The sequence below is a fragment of the Seriola aureovittata genome, chromosome 17 (assembly GCF_021018895.1).
Source record: "Seriola aureovittata isolate HTS-2021-v1 ecotype China chromosome 17, ASM2101889v1, whole genome shotgun sequence".
Lineage (NCBI taxonomy): Eukaryota > Metazoa > Chordata > Actinopteri > Carangiformes > Carangidae > Seriola > Seriola aureovittata.
In genome coordinates this window covers 12,707,411-12,725,954 of record NC_079380.1, presented here as the reverse complement: position 1 = coordinate 12,725,954, position 18,544 = coordinate 12,707,411, and the positions used below count along the sequence as shown (strand labels likewise).

Below are 18,544 nucleotides of genomic sequence, written 5' to 3'. Positions count from 1 at the left end.
TGAAAAGATAGAGAGAGTCGAAGAAAAAAAAGTGAGAAATTGTGAAAGAAAAAGGAGATTGTTAAGCCAACAGTCCCTTGGTCAGACACCATAAAAGCCTGTGCACAGTAAGTCAAATTGAAAGGAGCCTCTCTCTTTTCTTGCTTGCCTGCTACATCTCTCTCTCAGCCTCTGTCTCAGTGTGTTGTTGGATGTGTTTCATCGCAGGGTGAGCGATTGAGTGGTTTTAGATTATGTCGATGCTTTGTTTTACGTACCGAAAAGTAAGAGTACCAGCAGCCCCTTTGAAGCCCTTTCAAATTTATTGTTGTTTTTCCAGGAGAGGCGTTTCTTAAATTACAGCTCCTTGTGTGTGGATCTGCTCCTTTGCTGTTTTTGGATAGGGTTTACATTTTATGTCTGGAAATGAGTAGACGAAGGTAGAGCGATCACGGAGGAGAGCGGTGCGTTGTACCTGCCATCAAAGGTCAGAGGTCATCTTGTGTCGGCAGCTTATTTTTCTGTATTCTTACTCTCACTAAGAGCAAAAATCGAACTAGGTGATTTAAAGACGTACTTCGAGGCCGACTGTCCCCTACAGCATTAACCATACGTCATCCAAGCTCCAGATGTGTGATGTGAAACTGTGCATTAACTCCATCCTCCTGTTGCTCCTGTAGGCCAGCATGTCTCCAGCAGCTCTGATTAACTTCCAGTCTGATGTCAAAACAGGCTGGTAAATCACCTCTTCTGGGGTCGCTCTTTTTTTCATGCCACAGAAACAAAAAGAGCCACAGTTGGTTCTTCCATTTCTCTTTGCTCTCAAAGAGAAAGAGAGACACCACACAGGGGACCACCCCGCTGTGTCTCCTATTGACCCTGGAGTTTCACCTTCCCTTGCAGCACTACAGAGCTATGTGCAGAAACAGGTGCACCTTCAAAGTCTGAGGGTGAGCTGGAGCATCGGTGCAACATAATATATTTTGAAGTGAAACATTCATGTCAAATATCAAATGAATTACTGAGGGCAGACCTTGTAATCTCAGAGGCTGTGGTTCAGGATTTTTGTTTGAGGTAAATCGCTAATAGCCAAGACATCTCACTCAAAACCACGAATATGTGGCCACGCAGAGCCTTGGTTCAGAGCTCATTTATCTCCTTTTTAATGGATCAATATGTGACCAAGTACAAGCAGAGTGGTGAGTCCCATACCTGTACCAGAGAGTGAGGCAATCCATTTGCTTTGAACCTGTATCACAAGGGATTACCGCTTAGGTTTGCACAACACAGCAGGCAGGAAGCTGTTAAAGACAAGGACCAACACTGCATCCCAACCTTTGACCCCTACATCCTGACCTCTCCTGCAATCTGACATGAGCCCTTGTCTACATGAAAGCTGTCCTGTTGACTCACCAGTGCTAATTTAGAGTTCCGGTGCCCCTGACCACTGTGAGGACAGACAGTCAACATGCTGGCCTCTGGACCTGTGGAGGGAACTTTAGACAGACTTATTTTGCCCAATACAAAAAAAAAAAAAGCTCTTGTTTGCACTGGCTTCCCTCATGTTTGAGATTATTGACAGACAATCTGATGCTAAACTGTGCCAATACAAAAAAATTCTAGCGTCTGCCTGATGTTCTGACCTCTATCATCGCTCAAATTTGACATCAAAGTCAGCAGATTGGCCTGTTCACCACTTTTGTCCACAATGTGTACAGTATGGTGTTATTACAGTGACTATTAGCCCGTCGCTGAGGGCTTCACATGTCTGCTGATGAAGTCCTTTAACAAGTCTAACAAAGGCTAACCTCACACTGTGCCACCTGCCACCAGCTAAAGAGATTTCGGTCATTACTTGCTCCTTTTTAAATATCATCAAACATCGGCCCTTTCATCATTCCTAGTGTGTGACCTTCAGGTTCACAGCTTCTCTAAGCGTGACTGACAGATCTTGTGAGGGTCAGTGCTGGAGTATTTTTATATCACTGCTTTTGATGGGAACTAAAAATAGAGTGCTCCGCTGACCTCCAGTCCTCAGCACTCATTTGGGGTGCGAATCCGGCTCCCCCCACGCACACTCCTTTTGACGTCACCTCGGCTGAACGGCTCCTTTATTTTTAGACGCTCCTGAAATTAATTGAATGGTCTTGTTTCGTTGAGTTTGTGCAGTGTTATGTAAGGGGATTACTCTGTTGTTATTGCCTATGCCCTGACCATGTAGGCCACCACACAGAGGAGGGAGGTGGAGACACAGAGTAGAGGGGACTTGGGGTGGAAGAGGAGGGTAATGTAGTTAAGGTAGTAGTACAGAGCTCCAGAAATAACCCAGCTGCGGGCCTAATTGTACATCTCTCTTGCTCCCTTTTCCCTCTTCAGCTGCATGCCAAGGTCTTTGACCTTATCATCCACCTCACTGGTTCCGGAAGAATCCTTTCCGCCCCCTGTGGCTACCAAAGCCCCAGCCGATACACGGAGCACAGCAGCAGACCATCTCCAGCCTCAGACTAACAGCCAAGCGCCACAACCAGTTAGGAGTGATCTCAGCACAGCGACCAAGTGGCTCAAACTGCCAGGTATGTTCTAATCATCCCCGGCATGGGCCCCGTGGCTCCTTAACAAAGCTTAGCCTCAGGACCCCAGGCCCCTCATAGAGGCTCGGGGCCTCCAGGAAACTTGCATGTCACAGCAGTATATACAGTCAACAGAGATGCTGCATCTGTATATGTGCATTCTCCTCACACACGTGAGCTGTGTGTGTAAATCGCATGCACACCGAACGCCAGGGACCGTGTTTTGTTTGTGTTTTTTTTGACAGCGCTGTAAATGTTTGTAACTTCACATGAGTGTGTGAGTTGCGTGTGGAGCATCTGAAAGGAATGCGCTCGCTCTGTGTCCCCTTCAGCATTCCTCCATGGTTAGACAGCACCATGCCCATGAGGGGGCCACAAGGGCCTCTTGTCTCCTGAGCACTAATGCATCACAGCCCCAGATCAAGCACAACATGCATGCAAGCACATATATGCACACAAACATCCGAGAACAGATGCACGCCATCACATATTTATTATACAAGTACTCACAAACATGTGCAATTGAAAGGATGGAGGTAAAAATGGTCACTTATAGCAGATGACACCTGTAGCTTCTTTGTAGATTATGATTTTGTCTCATCTCCTGCCTTTGAAAGAACTATAAAAATAAAACCGCTTACATGATAGTATTTGTCTTTTCCAGTCTTCTTACTATCGGCAAAATGTTATAACCAGATTGAAAAAAGTACCTGATCTGACAGTTGAAAAGAGCAAAGACTTGCAGCATTAATAATGAAAATGATGTATATGGTACAAGAAAATATTTTTCTGCACAAATTCCTAGTAAAAGTGAATGTTTTATGTGCTATACACGCCAATAAATTTTAATGTAGTTCACACACTTCACATTTTGCCTACTTGGACGTTGTCGACTGCTTGCCCATCTCAGAAAGGCCAGCAGTTAGAGAAATGGGTGTATTATGATCACTTGTCACAGACAGGACCTTAGTTTGGGCCAGAGAAGAAAGGAGCTTTGAAATGACAGAAAGTTGGAAAGATGGGTGAAGCTGTGTCATTCTAACAGGGGGAAAAAAAACAGACTAGTTAGTGGGGAATTAAGGAGTGAAATCTGACATAATCCTAACATACCCTCACAGGGACTCTGTAGACAACTCCACCCCATACTAACATCACCCCAAACCACGATTATAGTGACCACACAGTTTTATCAGACTTGTGCACAGACACACAGCTCTCGATTTGGATTTGTATTAAAAATGTTTAGGAAGCCTCCAGAGATCAGGTATTGCCAGAACATAAGAAGTAAGTGGACAGCCTTAAATTATTTTATCATAATGGTGTGATTTTCAAAGAGATAATAAGCACTTATCCAAACTGTCCCAAGGTCAAGCTTTGTCCCGAATGTATCAATCGCACTGACAAAAGTAGTGCTATTAGCCAAATTTAACTCAACGTACAGGTAAAAGATATGGTTTCATCCTGGCAGTCACTTGTGCTTCTATAAAATCAGTACTGATATTGATGGCTACAATCAGGCAGATATCTTCAAGCAGTGATGAGGGCCTTATCCCATGTGCAGCGCTCTCCAAAGACCAGCCAGAAGGCTGGAGACAGATCAGTCTCTGTCTCCTGGGAAAGGCTTCTCACTCCAGAGCTTCTCCAAAGCGTCTGGACTGGCTGTCGACACTCCCTGCCTTTAATGTATGATCAAGAAAAGCTTTAACTCATTACTCTCTTCAACGCCCCTCCCTATTCTTGTCCTAACTGCTTTCGTATGTTTAATAATACTGCCTTCAGATGTAATTTGTTCCACTAAGATGCATAAGGAGAAAAGTTGTACAGTAGTGCACTACTTTGCCAGTACAGAGACCTTCCAAGAACTCATATTGTGGAAAAGAAAAAAGAAAATCAGGGAGATCCAAGAGAATAATTGTTTTTATTTCATCTGCAAGGATTAACGGTTGGAGAGGATCCATCTCAGCTCTGGTAAACCTCCAAAAAGCTATACACCACAGTTACTATATAATAAAATGTGTATTTTACCATTGTAATAAGTGAGGATGTATTGTTTTTGTAATTAGATCATTAGGTCCCGTATCTGCTAATAAAATGGGAGTCAGCTTGCAGCATTGCAACTGAATGAGCAGTTCGTCAAAGCAGTGGCTCTGCAGTTTACAGTATTTAATGAAACTAGAGGGCAAGACTTGCTGCTATTAAAGACTGTAATTATTAACCCTACAAATTATTTTCTTCACAAAAAGTAGTTTTTAATGGTTTTCATAGCATCATTCATCTAAACATCACTCAACCAAACTTCCTGAAGGCCTGCTGTTGAAGTTACTCGTGGGAAACACGAATCCAATCTGGGCCATACTAAAAAGGTGCTGGGTCAAATTCCAGGTGCTGCGTCCTTGAGCGCCTACCAAAGCCTGGGCTCTTGACTTAAGTGTAAGTTGCTTCCAGCTGTATCTGAGCAGCATTTGTAAGCACAGTGAGTCACCCGAGAGCCACACAAATAAATAGTGTGAGATGTTGTACAGCTATGCTGACTCATAGTGAAGACACGTTGGTCAAATACACCACTGGTGGAAAACCATCAGAGGCACTTGGGTTAGAAAACCCCACATTACTCTCTCCCTTGCAGTCCTAACTTCCCCCCTCTGCTGTGATGAAAGGAGAGAAAGCACCTCTACTACTCGCCTCTTTTGTTTATTTACCTTCAGAATTACACCCTGCTCTTCTTGGACCATGTTCCAATGTGTTTTGTTATGTTTCCTTTCAAACAGAATATCTATGCGTGTGGTCTCTTGCCATGTTTGGCTAACACACGCACACATTCGTGCACGCACACTCCCATTCAACTTTCCCCCTGTGCCAGAGGTCCCCTTTGCCCTTCCCCCCACCTCTAACTAAACATCGCAGGACAGCAAAAGGGAACTTCAAAGTGGCCGGAGGGGGTACTCCTTTTTTCCTGGCACTTGTCATCATCTAAGGGACTGGCTGCTCCCCTTATTACTCTAATTGCTTCCAACTGCTCCAGGAGGCTTTGATGAAGGGCGCCATGGAGCATGCTGGAAGCACCTGTTGTTGCACAGAGAAGCACAGGTGGGCCTTATTGGTGGTGGGATGGAGGAGTGTGGACAGCACTGCTGCTTTCTACTTAAAAATCACACAACTCAAATGAATACAGAATGAAAATTCTAGTGTAATCGCAGATTTGGGTGATTATGAAATTGCATTTATAAAGAAAAAATAAACACCAGTTAAACTGAACTTGTAGTTGCAGGAACTGAAGCTGTAGGACTGCAGTAGGGACATGAAGGCAGCACTGTGGCTCCACCTTGTGGCATCACTGTGCTAGAAGTCCAGCAGCTGAATTTCAAAAGAGACAAAAAGCCATGAGATTAATATTTGGAAGTAAATATTTTCGTGCATTAACGATGCACAGTTGAGATTTGTCTTTTGTTCAATTTGCCCTTCATGCCCACTCAGCATTTATATAGCAAAAAAGAGCCAGTCCAGAGTGGGATTTCAGAAAATTGGACCTAACTTATTTATTTAAAGCTGCACTTTGTAAGCACTAAATCTCACATACTGAGTTGGTGTTGAGCCTGAGCCACATTCGTCAAAAGTTATGGCTTACACAGTAGAATTTGTACAGTAATAAAAACAATCAACAAAACTTTATCAACAGTATTAAGTATAGTAACTCAAATAGAGCATGAAGTTTGACCATCAATACCGGATCAGATTATACTTTTTCTTATGATTAGCTGCAATACAAGCAGCAGGTGAAATATTGTAAAAAAAAAAAAAAAAATGCTGCACAGACAATCAAATAGTATAATCTAAAGATACCAGGGTAAGTAAACAAACTCGCCAAAATACCATCTCCTGAAATATCTTCCTGGTCTGAGCAACAAATACACGACACATGACACTGGAGCAGCCTTAGCATTGCATTATTATAATTTATGGCTCTTGAATAATATACCAAAACCCCCATTTTGTTGAGCCTGTTGAGCTACTTACCAGCTGAGGTAGGATCTTTTCAAAGTGCTCAATATCTACTTGGTCACAGTCCTCAGATTCAGCTTGTTTCTGTGACCTCACAGCAGCCTCTGAAAATGAGATTAACAGATTCATTGAGCATTCAAGGATTGTGCATCAGACTCTCTACAACTATACCAAACAGAACTTCTTACCTTGGACAAATATTTTTAGCATCTCTGCCATGAGCAGCGCAGCATCCCCACTTACTATAACACAGTTAGATATGGTAAGCCAATGAATTACCATTAAAACACAGACAGTTTGGGGACGTCACTTAAATTAGGATACAATTTTTCATACAACTCACGTTTGGTTTTTTCCTCCTTGAAGAAACATGACAAGAGTTTGCTTACTGTGTCCTGTAAGTGAGAAGAATTAAGCACATTATAATGTACAGTAAAGACAGACAGTATTTGTGTAGACATTAGCACAAGCAGGTACAAAAATACTTATTTACATTTGCAAAAGACCTCATTTGACCTTCCAGATAACAAACCACGGTGCTATTTTGGCACTTTGCTGGTTTGTTCTCGTAAGTGCCGTCTTCATACCAAACTGCGTTTGAAAAAATGTCAATTTAGTGAGCTCCGGTATTTCGGCGTAAGTAACTGATATTAATGCCGAGAGCAGGGACTACGGGGCACTTTTCTGAACCATTATGAACCGTTATGAACCGTTCAGCGTAGATATATTGTTAATCAGGATAATGCTTTAACGAGGTGTAAATAAGGAATGATTTGTATGCGCTGTTCCCCGGTTTAATGGAAGTGTAACATGCAATTCAGGGACAAAGAAGAGTCTTTTAGAAAAAGATTAATACCGAGGGAGAATAAAAAAATCATCATTACGAGAGCGATATTGTTGCTCTTACCTTTTTGAAGCCAATTTCTGCACTCTGTTCCGCCATGTTTTTGATTCTGTGTAAGGAACTTGGCGCTCTGCGCAGGGATTGGCCATTGATCTATGACGTCAGTCGGACGGCCCCCAGTATACGGTAAACAACAGTGAGGCAGCAGTGAGTGTTAAGATAAGATGATTCCGGGTCTAGCTTAAATATTTCGTTAATTTAAGTTTGGATGTAGACACAGGGGGCTGTGGGGTTGTGTAACGTGGTTATCTTGAGGCATGTCACCAATCCACAAATTTCTGCCCCGGAGATGGGAACATGGCACACTGTTGAGCCAGTGGCATCTATACAAAAGTTTAGGTTTCGTGTTACATCAGTTTTCTTTAAAAAGCCATGTAGAAATGTTTACCCATGTAATAACGTTTGTTAATAATTCAATCAGTTTATGTGTTTTATATTTCTCCCATCTTTTAGAAATAAAGAGGCGACATAAGAGGAAGGAAAGACTTGAAAGCAAAATCAACACTGCAGCTGTCAAAAACACACTTCTTTATTTTAGAAAACCAATTACACAGCTTAAGAGCATTAATGTGAGGCCGTCATTTCGGTTATTTTTCAGACCATTTTGCAGTGTCCGTGCAATTTAATAAAAAATATTTCATTTTGTATTCACAAATAGTGGCTCCAGAATGGGAGTTACTGTCTATTAACACCACCCTTTGCAATATGTGACAAACATTAAACATCACATTAAATAGAAGACAACTTTATTATGCATCCAAATAAGAAAATTACCATTAAACACAGCATAAAATCAGCACAATAATGTAACACAGCAACTCAAGTTATAGCTATAAAGTGTCTTCTTATCTTGCCAAAACACAAAACTCTTCTGAAACAGAAAAAAAAGTGGCAAAGTATTTGTTTATTCATCCTCTTCATCATCTAACCACTGAGCATCTTCGAGTATGTAGCCCAGACCCATTGACCGCCGTGGTCGTGGTATAGCAGGGGCTGTGGTGATCTCCTCCTCTGAATCCTCCTCCATCTGAAAGATACATTTTTCTTATAGTCAGCGGATGAAGATGTAGACAATGCACACTGTAAATGCAAATGTTTAAATTTAAATACTGTCAATTTGCGTTTCTTTCCACAAGATTAAGATTCCTATTTTTATGTACATTAAGAGAGAAACACTGGCGCATGCCCTACTCACCTTTGGACTAACAACTCTTTTCACTTCCACTTCAGTGCCTCCAATAAAGTGAGGACCAGCCCAGTCTGCTCTGTCTGCTTCATCCTCTGCAGAAAACCTCACATATGCCATTGACTTATTTTTGGAGCACTTTTTAATCTGTAATCCAATTCAACAAACAAGTGTAATTAGTTGACTCCAAAATCTTCATAATTTTTACAAAAATACATTAGCAAAGGCACTAATAAAATTGTATTTTTTCAGCCTTTACCTTACACGCTGTGACGGTGCCCCATTCTCTAAAGTAAGCTCGTATATATCCTTCATTTAAACAAGGGTTCAGCTCTTTTATCACCAATCCATGGTCCTGTTCAGTAACAAACACTCATGAGCATCATGACAAGCTGTAGCTTATAGGTCAAAAAGAGAAAATTAAGGGATGCCCCTTGTAAATATACGAATGAGAGAAATTGGTCACCAGTTCATAATGTTCAGCCAAATCAGCCATGTATTTTTTCGGAAGATTGATGTACACTCTTCTTTTAGATGCTGTGTTGTCTCCCATGTTATCTGGAGGGAGGATGAGTAGATAATTGTTGTGCAGTGGGAAGGGTGTAGATTGGTTATAAAGGTATAAAAATAAAACAATGTGAGAAAACAAAGTTTGCAATTAAAAAAAAAATTCATTTTTCAATTCATTTTTTTGTAAATTATCATTTCAGATCCGATTTTCTTTACAGATGAGGAATGAAATCAAGTAAAGTAGTGTTACTTACCAGAGGTTAATATTGAGATGTTGATGCGAGATGAATCTCCTTTTCAAAAGTACAGAATAGAATAACCTGCTGTGAGGTGGATTCATATAGTGTTGTTCTGTCACAACAAAGAAGTCACCTCCTACTTCCACAGAAGTAGCGTGAGGACAGGTGGAAGAGTTACCCAACTTGTTCTGCAGCTAGGGGGAAAAATTTGTCAATGCCAAAATATGCTATTAAAGGATTGAAACTAAAATGGAATTTTCAGCTTGTGTATTGTACTAATAATTAAGGACAGTTTTAGACAAGAATTCTTATCTGTGAAGTGTGGTTGATGGAACTTGGACACAGCTGCTGGAAGAAGGTTTTGTTTGTGTGACAGGTGGATAAATGTATGTTTATATGTGAATGTGTATAATTTTAACGTTCTGCTGAATGAATGTAAATGTCACATGCGTGCCACAAATTTATATACTGTTGCAGTCAATTTTTGGCACGAAACATACAAAATCTTTATCAAATACTCCAACAAAGTGGTCTCCAACAAAGTGGTGTTTATTACTTGTATGTGTTCAGATGAACTACACAGAGGAATACTAGTATTTGGGCCAGGCAGATAAAGGAAGCAGTGTTTTCAGATAAGGAACAGATGTTACTTATCTAATTTGCTAAAAACAATTCAAGATGGTTCCTCATTCCAAGAACACATTAGATGTGTACAAACAAATTTATTTTGTCGATTCATACAACACAGTCAAGGTAATTATGCATAAACTATAACATAACTAAAAATGATAACTACAACTATAAAAAACACATCCTGACATACAATAAGAGCTCTAGTATTAATAAATATTAATGACTCACCAAACAGGATATATTTGAAACTAACACACGCTACTGTAACAGGTTTTTCTTATACTTTTGTTCTCCTTGTAGCTTGCCAACATTGGCAACCATCTTGGCATAGATGAGTTCAAAGCTAAGATGCTTGTTGCTGATGAGATCATATCTTGCCAACTACTACGGTATGATGTGAATGTTGTCCAGCAACATGGTGAGAAAAAATAAAAAAAATAAAAATTTTTATGTGGAAAACAGTGTGACAGAAATACCTTTTGACCTTAAATTGCAGTCAGTAAAACAGTAAATTGCAACCACAATACGGATACACTGTATTGACACTACCCACCTTATCTGGGGAAACCAGACTATTCTCTTCACAAATGGCTTGCAATTGGGTAATAAGAAACTTTTTGTCCTTACCCTCCTGTATATAAGAGAAAAACACACACACACACACACACACACACACACACACACACACACACATATATATATATATATATATATATATATATGTATATACACATAATATATCAATATGCTGTAGACTACACGGCTCTTGCATTTTTAGCTTGGCTCTATGAATGGAAGTGACAGAAGAATGATTCAGACTGTAGTTATGCCCTAATTTTCCAACAAGTGCAACCAGAATGCCAAAGTTTTTACTTCTCCACTGAAATATCTAAATATTTACTATATTGATTAATATATAATTTTGGTTCAAACCTTCATGTCCCCCACAGAATGAATTGTACTAACTTTGGTGATGCTTTCCTCTAGTGCCATCATCAGATAAAAAATTCCAATTGTCCAAAATGGTGTGTGACCAAATACCAAAGCTAATCAAATTCCCCATCAGCCTTAGCTTCACTCTGTGTTTAGTGCTGATGAACAGATGTTAGCATGGTAACATGCTAAACTAAGATGGTGACATTTTAAACATTGCACTTGCCACACATCAACATGTTGGCATTGTCACTGTGTTAGCATACTGCAATTAGTGTTTAGCTCAAAACACCACCACTGTGCCTAAGTATGGCCTAACTCATGTTAATAAAATAAATAAATAATTAAAAAAAAAGGTTGTACTTACATTTTCAATTTGCTTTTCTAACCGACTGATGATTCTGCTTTGGCCATCAACAACTTGAGTATGAAAGTAGATCACCATTCTGAAATAAAAACAGAAAGCATAAAGTCTCAGTTCAAATTAAAAGAGCAGGAGCAGTGTTCAGTTACAAAAGTTTCAAGAAGGCAGACACTTTGTTAACAACACAGTCAAAATTCACATCAAGTTCAAACCAAGGGAAAACTGGTGCTCTGCTAGCAGCATAAAATGATAAATAACTGATCATGCTAATATGACAAAAAGAATGGTTGTGGAAACTGGACAGTTTCTGTAAAAATTGTTTATGATCATGTCACCACTCACAGGAAGACTCCGCAGGCAAGAAATAAAAACAATGGGTTCTCCACCACAGAGTTATACACCCAAATGAGCCAAGACAGGATTGGGTGGGAGTTCTTCATCTCCTGTGCCGACAGCTTCTCTGGCTGAAACATTGTGGTGAGATTCCTGAAAGGGCCACACTCTGCTGAGGGTTTAATCCTGTGGACAACAGATGGATGGATTTTGAAGATATATTGCAGTCTGTCGGTATTTGTACAGTAGCACCATCTCAACTGTTTAGGCTCCAAACTCAAGTACATTGGATAAGAGATGAAAAAATTACGCACAGACCCAACCCTATTTATTTCTACAGGAGACGTACATTGGGGTCCAAAAATCTGAGATCTTTACCTACAGTAAATCTTTAAAGGAGTAGTTTGACAACTGGGCAAAGCTATTCCTTCAAAAATTGATCAGAAATATTATATTAAAGATTAATTTTTAAAGACCAAATCATTACTGTAAACAACTTGGAATAAACAGGACTTGCCGGGGACTACTTTCAGCTGTGGATAAATACACATCAGTGAATATTAACAGCACCAGAGCAGTGCATGCAAGCCAACAGTGCCCATGTTTATCATCATAATGAAGTAATATGACAAGAAGTACACTAGTGTGGCTCATTGATGTGTTTTAGTGTTTGGACAAAGGAAAAAAAAAGGAAAAAGATACATCAGGTTTTGGCAGTGGCAATCCTAGACTCTGGGAGGCCAGGGCAAAAAATCCCATTGAAGAAATCCCCACCACCCCCTAATCCCAACCCCCACATGGAGACTGCTGTGAGACACTTCAATTTACAGATGTCCCCTAAACGCCCCAAGTGTTTGCCTGGTTTGCCTCTCCAAATGGACTTCAGGTTTGGTTTTGAATACACAGACAACACTTAGTAGGTAAACTTTTTTTTTTTTTTGGGGGGGGGGTATTTTTACAATGAGAAAAATGCAGAAAGCATCCACAGCCTACTTTAAGGGTAATCTGGTGAAAATGTAGAATTGTCATTAGGTTCCAAGCATGTATATAGAAAACTATGTCTGTCTGTGTCATCACACATTCCTTTCGGTGTAGAAACTGCGTATGATGATACACAGTCATTAAGAGAGGAGACATTGTTTGTTGTACTCACTTCCAAATAGTATACATGACAGACACGGCAGCACTGAGAAACGACGGGAACCACAAAAGAGAGATGAATAGTGTTGTCATCTGACTGGCCCTCCAGGGCTTTCTGGAGGCCTGACAGTTGAGCATCAGACTGCTCTGGGGATGAAACCAGAGAAAGAATGTTAGATTTGTCATGCAACACAGACACACTGTGGAATGCAACAACACCACCAGCTATACAAACCTTCTTCATGTAAAACAGCACAAGCAATTTTATGATTTGGACTGCAGGAAGAAGTGGGGCAAACAGTACCCCGAGCCTGGGAAGAACAGAAGACCGTTAATGGTTAATTCACCTTTCTTGGTTTCAAAAATATGGTGTAACATTGTGCATTTACCAAGTAAGAGTTTGTCCATATATGAGCTCCAGCACATTGCGAGCAATGTCAAACACTGGCTTCCTGTCCCTTTTCAGCACTTCCTCGGAAAAGAGCCTAGAGGGAGGATGCCAGGTTAGCTTAACAGAATGTAAATACTTTTAGCAAAATTGAGTTACATGACTTGTGGGTAAAGCACCAATTTACCTCCACAGGAACTCTCCCAAAAAAGTGTAAAGCACTGTGAACATAAAGTCCATCAGAAGCAAGCGATACAGTTCTTGCCCCACAAAGGTTTCCCAACACTGTGGACAGATAAAGAGACACATAAATCTAAAGAATCTGCAAGAAGTGGATGTTTGACAGATATGCACCAATAAAGCCACAACCAAACATCTAATCACTTAGAATGCTTAACACTTAGTGCTGTTTCAAAGCTGCAATTATAAGAGGTCCAAATATGAGAATGTTTGTTACCTTTAAATCACGACTTTCTGGTTCCACAGCAATTCTTCCCAGCCAGCGGTAGCACAGCACCCCAACAATACTGATCTTCAACAACAGGTTCCTGAGAAAAAAATATGCTGAAACACTGAAGTTTCCAGCTTTTATGGAAAAAAAATATACAACACGATGTCTTGTATGAAATTGTGATTGTGAATAATGTGAAATTTGTCTATTGTTGCCATGTACCAAAGCTATAAATGGAATAATCATCAAAGAGAACATTTAAAAGTTCCATGTTTATGATTTGTGTTAAAAGATGAGTTCTTCTTCTTCTCACCTGAAGATGGAGACATAGACACGGACACAGGGTGAGTCATGTTTCTCTACCCAAGCACTTAGGTTGAAGAGGCCAGGAAGTAACAGGTTAATGCCTGACACCACTGCAGACAAGAGCAGCAGCTCAGTTTCTCTGACAGGACCCGGTTTAATGGTGGCCTGTGAAAGGACAGACAAATCACATTGAGGGCTGCAGACCAACAACCTCATGACCAGGGGGACAAAAGACCTTTTTAAGAGGATTTGACTTTATCAAAATGTCTGCTGTGGAAAAAGTCTATGAATCTGCTTCATTTGGGAACGCCAATGAAGCAAGAGTGCTTCGATCTGGGTTATCAAGATTAATTCAGAAGGAAAAATACAGATTTTTGAAGGAAAAAATTGGTGATGGTCATCAAGCAAACACAAGATAGGAAGAAGCCTGTCAATGTCACTTTCAATATAGCAGCAGACTCTTATGTCATTTGTACCTCAAAGCTCTGACAGTTTGTAGGCGGTATTTTACTTCCATGTCTCATTTGCAAAACAGAAACTAATAAGAAACATGCATGGTGGAGAAAGAAACATGCAGTTCATGTTCTTGATAAAGTCAGTTTCCTCAGTATTGTGATCACTGGATAAAATTTACATGTTAGATGGGGTGGCATGTGTTTTTTATTTTTGTTTAACTCCTCCAATATCTTGACAAGGATCTTTCTCACAAACAGTAGTTTTGCATAAATAACAGATGAGGGGGGGTGAAACATCTGACAGGAAAGAAAAAGGAGAAGTAAATCCCCTGCGGTGAGAAGGTGTTTTTCATCATTTATTTTTGTGTCATTCTTGAGAAAACATTGTGCCTTATAGTTGCTCAGATATGTGCAAAATGTGTCACGTCTGATTGCGCTACATTTGTTGCAGTTTTCTCTAACCTCTGACAGGTAGTGGACTCCCATGGCGCCCAAGAAGATGCTGGCTAGACATGTAGCCCACGCCACCAGATGCACTATGAGGAGGCAGAGTCGCTGCATCCAGCTCTTTTCGTCTTCTCCACTGATCATCTCAGACAGAAGCTCCTGTGGGGAAAGCAGCGTTTGTGATGTTGAGCCAGCAACATTCGACTGATCTTCGCAATGTGTTTAAACTGATGTGCTAGTCGTGTCTCAGCCTTATTTACTGTGACAGCTGCCATCAATTGTATTTCAAACAGATACTTAAAAACCCTTCCTTCATGAGAAAATGGCCTTCTATAGCCTCTGTGTGCAGGCCGAGGAGGCTGCTTTAAAGAGTTACACAGCATAGGAAATGCATCATTGATACTTCCTGTGTGTGAAACCACTTTAACAAAGCTAAGATAGTGTGACAGTAATGTGTCAAAGTGGCTAAGCATGACAGTGATTCTGTGAAAAGTATAATCCAAAATTGTTCTCAGTTTCACAATGGTTTTGAAAAGTTATACGTTCATGTTGAAACAGTTCACAGCCTCACATTTATGCTTCAGTTTGGAAAGAAAATGTAAAACCACCACCCGGACTTCTGAAATTTGTATTTACATAAAATATTCACATGATTGCTTACTTTTAGCTGAGTGCTGATTTTCTCAGACTGAAGTCTGACAGATGACTTCTTGCTGAGTTTAAAGTCCCAGGTGCTGAAAACTTTTACTGCCAGATCCCCATTTGACTTGAGGACATGAAAACTTCTCCCAAAGGACTTGGACATGCTGCAGGAGAACAATTTAGCCATAAAAACACACAACACACATGGACTTAAGTAAAATGAATGCATGATTGATTCACTTATTGTCCAACCTGGACACCAGGATGATGCAGATGACGAAGAAGGTGATGGCAATGGAAAAGAGGTAGGCTGCTGGTAGGCTGTATGACACCATCTGGCCAGTGATTGAGTTAGTGTTGGTGTAGTAGCCGTAAAACATCACACTCTGAGAGAGGTAGCCCTGCCAGACATAGCAGGTCCAAGGGAGATCCAGTTGAAGAACGTGCCAAAGAAACAAATATGTATACACTGCTCTGATGTAATGTACGGCCATCTTACCATGCCTGTGAGAAGCTGAAGGCCAGAGAAAGTATGGAGATGAGGGTCATAAAGAGGAGGGTCAATGGCTTGAGGCATGACCACGAACAGGCCATTGATGGTGAAGAGTAGGAGGTTAAAGCGCAGGAGGGTTCGGAGAAACAGGAAGTAGGAGAGCACTCCAGTTCCGAAGCGTCCACTCACTCTCTTCATGGCTGAATGCCACGGCTGGAGGGAACTGAGGACGGGGAGGCAGTTGAACAGGCAGTGACGCCAAGTCTGATGGGAGAAAAACACGAGTGTACGACTGATTCAAGCAAAGAAGAATAATTTATATTTTATAATGTGGAGCACACTGTTTGTTCTCACCCTCGAAACGTACATGCTGAGATCACTGTAGCATGGAATATTTCTACTGATGAGTGTACTTTTAGCTACGTCACTAAAAGCAAGTCGTCTAATAGAGGATAGGGAAAGGATTTGTTAGAAACTAGCACCTGTTACTGCAGTTCTAGATGCTTTATTTTTCAGGCAATTTCATGTTTTCAGTGTCACAGGTACCTGATCTTCATCTTTTCTGTCAGGCTAAGCGGCATGGCTCGCAGTTTGCGCATGCCCTCACTCACTGACATGCCTCTGAGGTCGGATGCCAACTGATCCTTGTTTTCTGTTAACCAAAAGTTAGAAACGAGCAAATTATCTGCTGCGCCTGTGGATGTTGCTAGTTTGCTGCAGCCAAAACCGAGTCTCAGTGCAAGGAGCAGTGGAGTGGCTTAGCATTTTTTATTCACCTTCAGTACTGCTTTCCTCCACATCAACCTCGCTAAAGTCAACCTGGATTGGTCTGGCGGGATGAGAAGAATCATTGGAGGGGGTATGGCGTTGTCGTAGCTGGGAACACCGGGAACTGACTGCAGCACTATTTTGCCCTGTGTGGACAAAGGTCAATTTTTACTTGACATTTGTAAACGAACACTCAAAGTTTTTTTTTTTTTTCTCTTACAACACTTGCCTATACTTTTTTAAACAGCCACATAGAGATTTTAACACCTGGTTACAACATAGATAGTTAAAAAAAAGAAAAAAACACTTCATCTCACCAGCAGTGCGGCTTGGCATTGAAGAGAGGACCTTTAGAGTAGCAGCTGACCAGCGGTGCCTCTGCAGAGGGTTGATCTGCTTTGTGTCAAGAGTCTCATCTCTCATGTGGTCATCCCCCATCGAACAGCTGTCTGAAAGAAACATTATTTTCAAAAGTTTTCAGTTCAAACACAATTATATTGTCCTCAGTGTCTTTGGCTTTCTGATGATGAAAGTACACATTCATTATTTTTAAACAAAGGCATTTGAAGGACGTTTAATAATCATTTCAGATTAATTTCACTGTCATTCAGCAGCAATTGTTACTCATTTGAGAGGTTTTCAATCTGTAGATATTGCAATTGATAACAGTTTTGTAGCAGTAAATGGCAAACCTTCTGCATTTGTACTCGAGTATCCGCTAACCACATCCAGCTCTAAAGTTTCAGGGCATCTCTGGGTGCTGGCTGCTGGTTCACCGACATACCTGAGGAAGGAGAGTAACCATCAGACCTAGAGTCCCAACAGCTTTGGCCAAAACACCCTCACTACAGGAGCACATATCGTTTAAGACATGATGTATCTTCCGCAAGTACATGGCTCCACTTTTCATAAAGCAACTTGGATACTTGAAAGTTCCCAAATGCTTTCCAGTTCCAAACACTAATGAGCAAGAGGCCTCAGCAAAGACAGCTCAGTCCAAAATGACTGAAAGTTGCAGTTATAAAAGTGCTGGCAATGTTTTCTCCAAACACTCCCATGTATGTATGTTGTAAGGGCACTGACTTTTCAGTGTTCAAATAATGACTGAATTGTAGATTTAAAAAAAAAAAAAAAAAGTTAGTAGCACAATTTTGAAAAGAGAAAACTTACTTACTAGCCTAACAATGCTGATTCTTGTGTATCTAAAAACAAAAGTACAAAAAGTAGAACAACTCTCAAGCTTTCAACTGAAAGATGGAAAGAGAACTTACTCATAGTCGTCACTGGAGCTCGTACTGTGTGCCATGGTCCTTGATGATCTTCTTTTACTTCTTTCCAGCCTCACATAGGGCTCTGTTTATCCTTCCACAATGTAAAGTCATGCACCATTCAGTGAAACTCTGACAAAATGTTGCTTTTCTTCCAGTGAAATTCCCTTGCAGAGCGCATCCCACCCTCTGCCCCTTATAGCAGAGCTGCTGGGATATGAACAACTTCCTTACCAATGAATTATATGTCAGAAATGATGAAGCAATTCAGAAGAAAGACATAGAGGAGGACAGTAGCAGTCTACTCTTCACTTATGATAAAAGCATTTCATATATACTTCCTCTCTTCCTTAGTCTCCCCCTCTCTCTCAACACAGTGACTTATTTGCAATTGGTACAAAGTGTTACTTGCCTGCATCTATGACATGCGATATATGGGGAGCAAGTAGGGACATGGTAATTGAATGAATAAATAATAAATAAATACATGTAATACATTATCCAAGTTTCAGAATGGTATTGTGTCTTGAACATAT

At 40.6% G+C, this 18,544-nt stretch overlaps 2 protein-coding genes and 1 long non-coding RNA gene across 6 annotated transcripts in view; 1 reads left to right on the top strand and 2 right to left on the bottom strand.

Annotated features, from left to right (window-relative positions):
• The window catches only part of LOC130185908 (uncharacterized), a 46,851-nt gene extending 44,307 nt beyond the window's left edge, over positions 1–2,544 (top strand). Inside the window, exon 3 of the long non-coding RNA XR_008830213.1 lies at positions 2,356–2,544. This is a non-coding gene — a long non-coding RNA (uncharacterized LOC130185908). The remainder of the gene's footprint in view (positions 1–2,355) is intronic.
• A 1,904-nt stretch (positions 2,545–4,448) lies between these two features.
• cenpx (centromere protein X) lies at positions 4,449–7,547 on the bottom strand. Its single transcript, XM_056401652.1, has 5 exons — positions 7,456–7,547; positions 6,892–6,943; positions 6,737–6,790; positions 6,564–6,652; positions 4,449–5,903 (listed from the first exon to the last, which is right to left on the bottom strand). Exons 1-5 carry the CDS (start codon positions 7,489–7,491, stop codon positions 5,889–5,891), a joined length of 246 nt encoding a protein of 81 aa, XP_056257627.1. The 5' UTR covers positions 7,492–7,547; the 3' UTR covers positions 4,449–5,888.
• Positions 7,548–8,945: 1,398 nt separating this feature from the next.
• On the bottom strand, positions 8,946–18,351 carry LOC130184572 (transmembrane channel-like protein 6). 4 transcript variants are annotated; one of them, XR_008830018.1, is made up of 22 exons: positions 18,012–18,351; positions 17,433–17,524; positions 17,058–17,189; positions 16,749–16,886; positions 16,519–16,624; positions 16,327–16,414; positions 15,979–16,236; positions 15,732–15,880; positions 15,499–15,643; positions 14,853–14,996; positions 13,943–14,100; positions 13,636–13,726; positions 13,366–13,463; positions 13,180–13,275; positions 13,026–13,101; positions 12,804–12,937; positions 11,660–11,836; positions 11,321–11,399; positions 10,574–10,651; positions 9,403–9,581; positions 9,105–9,196; positions 8,946–8,993 (listed from the first exon to the last, which is right to left on the bottom strand). XR_008830018.1 is itself a non-coding variant. In XM_056400540.1 (20 exons), exons 1-20 carry the CDS (start codon positions 18,044–18,046, stop codon positions 10,402–10,404), a joined length of 2,277 nt encoding a protein of 758 aa, XP_056256515.1. In that variant the 5' UTR covers positions 18,047–18,351; the 3' UTR covers positions 9,921–10,401. The 4 variants fall into 4 exon arrangements, 1 of the variants encoding a protein (XP_056256515.1); XR_008830019.1 differs by having other exon boundaries at positions 9,403–9,441; XR_008830020.1 differs by lacking the exons at positions 8,946–8,993; positions 9,105–9,196 and adding an exon at positions 10,249–10,404 and having other exon boundaries at positions 9,481–9,581.
• Between the last annotated feature and the right edge of the window lie 193 nt (positions 18,352–18,544).

What these genes read in the sequence shown, in the direction of transcription:
- LOC130184572 (XM_056400540.1), bottom strand. Translation starts at nt 18,046, where the DNA reads ATGGCACACAGTACGAGCTCCAGTGACGACTATGA. An exon ending in CAGAAAGTCGTGATTTAAAG is followed by an intron (nt 13,464 to 13,635) that starts GTAACAAACATT and finishes ATCTGTCCACAG; the next exon opens with TGTTGGGAAACCTTTGTGGG. An exon ending in TATGGACAAACTCTTACTTG is followed by an intron (nt 13,102 to 13,179) that starts GTAAATGCACAA and finishes TGTTCTTCCCAG; the next exon opens with GCTCGGGGTACTGTTTGCCC.
- cenpx (XM_056401652.1), bottom strand. Translation starts at nt 7,491, where the DNA reads ATGGCGGAACAGAGTGCAGAAATTGGCTTCAAAAAG. An exon ending in CAAGGAGGAAAAAACCAAAC is followed by an intron (nt 6,791 to 6,891) that starts GTGAGTTGTATG and finishes ACTGTGTTATAG; the next exon opens with TAAGTGGGGATGCTGCGCTG. An exon ending in GCTAAAAATATTTGTCCAAG is followed by an intron (nt 6,653 to 6,736) that starts GTAAGAAGTTCT and finishes TCTCATTTTCAG; the next exon opens with AGGCTGCTGTGAGGTCACAG.